Consider the following 5,153-nt stretch of genomic DNA (forward strand, 5'->3'; position numbering starts at 1 on the left):
CGTAATGTAAAGTTCTGATGTGATAATCATATCGTGCGTTATGATGGGTGAATTTTTTTTTCACAACACCACGGCTCGCGGCACGCCGCTTGTAGGCGGAGCACTCGAGCAACGTGACCACCGCAAAATCATATTGCCGTCATGAAATCTCTCTTTTTGAAACGCAGGTGCAGACATTGACTTCAAACATGCGGAAAACGAAAACCATGGCACAACTTTGTACCTCGCTTCCTTGGCTGGGCATGTTGACATAGTGAGGCTGTTGCTCCGCAAGGGGGCGTCTATGGTGGAAAGAACGGGTTCAATGGCCCCTCTTCATGCAGCAGCGCTCAATGGTAGGTTTGGTTGTTGATTGATTGAACATACGTAAATGAAGAAATAACTTGTGTTCACATAACATGTATTACATATTCCTTCATGGAAGGCAACATTCATTGTATTTAATATGCATTTTTCTTTCTTGACGACGCAAATCCTACTTAGGACGGACAGAAGTGGCGGAATTGCTGGTGCAGCATGGTGCAACGTTAGATATACGGGACGGCTTCCAGAATACACCACTCATGTATGCATGTGCCTGCCAACGTGTCGACTTAGTTCGGCGACTGCTTGAGCTCGGAGCAAGGCCTGATTTTCACGACTGTTTTGTAGTCCAGAAGTAAGTCTGACATCCTTCCAATAGGCTATAAAAAAACTGTTTATTATTATTATATAAACATTTATACACAAGCTTGACCTTGTAATGAAGCCGGGTCGATTAATCTGATTATGTTTGTTTCTATCTTTCAGTCATTGGTCGTCTGTAAAGTAGAATTCGTCCAAATAGACAGTAGTAGAGGCAAGCCTATTGACATTAATATCTTCCACTAGGTTGAGAAGTTTAGGCGGAAACCCTGACAGTGACGAGGGTTTTCAGCTGGTTAAAGAGGCGAGGAAGTCCAAGCTGTTGAGATGCTGCAACCCTAAGTGTGGCAAACCTGGCTACAGGTAGGTTTTGGTACTGACGGTTCCACCTTTGAGGTCAACATGTTTTATTTCACTTGTCTGAGAAGACCATACTTTGTCATATGTTCAGACGTTGTAACCAAAAGTGTGTAGCTAAAATGACTTATCTGAACAGCGGTTGTACCTGTTATATATTCTACAGGAAAACCGGAACCCTGAAGCTGTGCGGCCGGTGCAAGCTGACCCGCTACTGCAGCCGTGACTGTCAGAAACAACACTGGTCTGTCGGACACGAGAAGTGCTGTGGGCATGATGCGTACACTGGCGAGCGAGCCGAGTTCTTCCAGCATTGGAATTTCTTCATAACAAATCACGTTCAAGAACATGGATTCAAAGCAAGCAAACAACTTTTACAACGTTCAGACATGATGGCGACATTTCTAAACTTATAGTTCTTTATGAACCGGTGTTGATTGCATGATAACGCCACAGCCATTTTGAATGTAGTGAAAAATCCAAATCAGTGGCATATAATACTTCTATACATGTATCATTCTGATGGCGTCTTTATGTAGAAAATAACATGACATGTTTTCTTGTCATTTTTTACACATGTATTCTCTCCAAATGTTCATACGGTTTTGTTTTGCTGATTCGGCTTATCTTGTTGATGAAAGTAAAGTTATGTTAGAGAGTAGTTAGAGAGTAACATAGAAAGTGGGACTTTTTTACAAAGCAACTTTTGTAGTGAACACTTTTCAAGCCTGGAGGCCAGATTGTTGCACAGGCCCACTCCTCTGCTCTAGAGCCAACTGTCCTCAATGACCTTGGGAACATGTTGCCCCTGTGGCCTAGGAGTTGACCTGTGTAGGCCCTTGAAACAGTTGAGCATCCGGTTTACCGCATTATAGTTTTCTATTTGTAGAGTGTTGTTAGATCAACATCACTGTATGATCACTGAATCGTGTTTCACATAATAAAACTATTCTAACAGAGGAGACTGTTGAGTTTATACGGTGTGGTTGTTTTGTGATAAGTTGTGAAAGTGTTTAAGCCATGTATTGTGATAAGCTTCAGCTGGGAAATTGTTTAAGTCATGTAGAAGCTGGAAAGTGGCAAAGCGTCTAGTTGGTCACTTTTTGGGTGTCTTCATAATAGTACAAAATCCCAAATGTAACAGTTTTTTTGTGTACGCACCCTCGTACTAAATGTTAGGTCATTTGGTTTTAATGCAAAGGTATACAGACCAAACAATACATTCTTATTGTTAAGATAGAAACACACACACACACACACACACACACACACTAAAACTCAGCGATTTTCAAGAAATGTAGGCCAAAAGTGAAAATGTGAAAATTAGAAGATTAAACTGCCACTAAATAGGCTGTTGTTTTCATGTCATCCTGTTCTTTCTCATCAATGTGGAAAAATAGAACTCGTCAAGAACACTCCATATTGTCGCTCTAAACGATTTGTAACACACGGAGCAAGCAAGAAGAAGGTAGCGATCCCCACACCCAACATCTGCTTGAAGCAACAGGCGGTGTGGCTGAATGAAAGTGATGGTAGCAGCCAAACGCAACCGAAGGGAGAATACCGCGAATATCAACGATTTAGTCGGATATTTGTGCACCAATCACTTAGCGCAAGAGTAGTAATTATATAATATTGTATAGAAATAAGGATGATTATCACCGAAAAATGTATTCATAGAACATAAAATTTGCTTCCTTTTCTAGACCTTTACGTTCTCATGTCGCTCTTATGACGTGCCAAAACAAAGGCAGAGTCAGGTGTACGTGAAAAGTGTCCACAGCGGTCCTGACGAAATGGCAGAAAAGGCGAACGAAGTTCTGTTGTATGCTGCTATCAACGGCTCGGTTGAAGGCACTGAAGCAGCACTGAAAGCTGGTAAGTGGAACCGACTTTTATATACTACTGTAGGAATTTTGGCCCCAAATTATGGACTCTTTCCGGATAACGTTATATCTTTTCTCACTACTAAAAGTATCCTACTCAGCCTACCCAGGTGTCTCAAACAAACTGAACCTTTCATTTTTATCCTCTAAGGAAAGTTGTGCCCCGGTTGGTTTTGGACGTCTTTTTGGCCGTTTTTGTCCGGTTTTCTATCTGTCGGGTTTTGTTTGTGTTTGGCTTGCCTGGGCTGTATTGTTTTGTTATAATCTCGCCTCAAATCGGACACTGTGCACCCCGCTAAGCCGACCACAGGGACTGTAAACAGACTAGCATCTCCGACGGTGCACAGTACCTATGTGTAATTTTCTCCAGGCGTATTTTTCTCATGCTATTTGCATTTTAGTACACATGTACTGCTGTTGACAAGTGATTTACAGCAGAAATGTACATAAAATGTATCTTATAGTTGAATTTTGACAAGAGAGCTCTCATGTTTAAATCACATACATGCATATGATAATAGATAAACAATTGCGCACAAGTGTGAAGTACAGTGCACCAGTGACACCTTTTGATCTTTTCACGGTCGCAAAAATAGCCTGGATGCCAGACTGTTTCCGGGGCCTATACAGCCCAAATCCTCGTCTCTAGGGCCGACATTATTGAGATCGTGTCGGGTCTGGTACCCAAACTGTACTCTCCAAGCGGAGGTTGAGTCGCGTAGATATAGTAGTAGTCGGAAAAATTACACCGGCGCTCCTCGGTGTAATTTTTGCTCTGCTTGGAGAGTACCCAAACTGTACTCCTCGACCAGCCGCACAAAACGATAGTATGTTGTGATATCTGTCTTTGGCCAATTTTTACTACCTGTGGAGGCAAGGGCCGTTTTGCCTTTTGGTTTTTGTCGGGCTTTCTGCTTTGTACCGTTCATGTCCAACGCAGGACATAAAGAAAACGGTGCAGCATAGAAAGCCCGACAAGACTAGTCTCCAAGCAGACCCCACTGTGCCTTAGAAATAGTATCAAAGCTGGCAAGGCTCCGGTGCCCGTTTGACTCCCTTAGCCGGCTATCTCCCTTTGGCCGGCTATTCTCCTTTGCCAGCTTTAATACTATTTCTAAGGCACCGTAGGGTCTGCTTGGAGACTACGACAAGACACCAAATTCGTGTTCATGTGCGAACATGAGCGGATCAAACCATTCCGGCCAAAATGGGGTAGGGAATCTCCCGAGCAGCCCTCGTAATAATCCCCTGCTTCGCCTATTGGGAGCAATTGGGCTGGTCTCAATCTGATCGAGCTGTTCTGTTTCTGACCTAGGGCGAAGAGATCATGTTACAGTGTTACAATCATGTAACCCGTAACCTTGAGTGGCTTTCAGGTCTTGTTACGTGGTGACCATCAAGTAAAAACAACAACAATACCAACCGGTTTATGTATTACATGTATCAGTATTTGAATTTGTTTGACATTCTCGTAAAATCATATTGCCGTCATGAAATCTCTCTGGTGTTACGCAGGTGCAGACATTGACTTCAAACATGCGGAAAAAGGTAACCCAGGAACAGCATTGTACGTCGCTTCCAACGCTGGGCATGTAGACGTAGTGAGACTGCTGCTCCGCAAGGGGGCGTCTGTGGCGGAAAGAACGGGTTCAATGACACCTCTTCATGTTGCGGCGCACATAGGTAGGTTCGGTCATGTACGTTGATTAAATTTGAATCGTACGTAGAAGCTGCAAACTTAGCAAATATATACCTTACAGTGCGAAAAATATTACAAACAGTTACTGTTGATGTATTTAAGTCCGTGGGGGATTTCATTTCGCGGTAGCGGGACAAAGGACATTTCGTGGTGGTTTTACGTTCGCGGTAGTACCAAACTACCATGCACTGTAGAAATTTCTACATTTATAGTACTATAGAAAGCCAAAGTCAGTCAACAAAGAAGATGCAGCAAAAATGAAGAATCTATTGGACGGTATGCAATACTTCTTGTGTTCAGTCATTTTCTTAACCATGAAAAAGACAGCTTTTAAGTTTTATTATTCGGACGATCGCACCCGTTTTTTTCTACTCTCCAAGCAGAGGTTAGGCTCCGGCTGTTTTTTAACGTTTTTTTAAGTCGATTTTATCGGGCTTTCTATTTTTTATTTTATCTTGCTGTGTCAAAACCTAACATTTGGCTGGCGTACTTCTAGAAAATTGACAAAATAGAAAACCCGATAAAAATGACTTAAAAACACATAAAAAACAGCCGGAGCCTAACCTCTGCTTGAGAGTACGTTTTTC

At 42.5% G+C, this 5,153-nt stretch overlaps 1 protein-coding gene across 6 annotated transcripts in view; it reads left to right on the top strand.

Annotated features, from left to right (window-relative positions):
• Positions 1 to 5,153, top strand: part of LOC118408132 (poly [ADP-ribose] polymerase tankyrase-2-like) — a 124,245-nt gene that overhangs the window by 3,364 nt on the left and 115,728 nt on the right. The window contains exons 2-5 of one of the 6 annotated variants that reach the window (XM_035808759.1): positions 168 to 335; positions 484 to 658; positions 871 to 987; positions 1,148 to 1,943. The exons of 2 other annotated variants lie outside the window; for them this stretch is intronic. In XM_035808759.1, the coding sequence (XP_035664652.1) occupies positions 168 to 335; positions 484 to 658; positions 871 to 987; positions 1,148 to 1,397 (710 nt within the window). In that variant the 3' untranslated portion in view covers positions 1,398 to 1,943. Of the gene's footprint in view, positions 1 to 167; positions 336 to 483; positions 659 to 870; positions 988 to 1,147; positions 1,944 to 2,732; positions 2,860 to 4,382; positions 4,551 to 5,153 lie in introns of those variants that run through there. 3 more of the 6 variants (XM_035808764.1, XM_035808762.1, XM_035808760.1) reach the window with 3 other exon arrangements.

Source organism: Branchiostoma floridae, unplaced genomic scaffold (genome assembly GCF_000003815.2).
Source record: "Branchiostoma floridae strain S238N-H82 unplaced genomic scaffold, Bfl_VNyyK Sc7u5tJ_1558, whole genome shotgun sequence".
NCBI lineage: Eukaryota > Metazoa > Chordata > Leptocardii > Amphioxiformes > Branchiostomatidae > Branchiostoma > Branchiostoma floridae.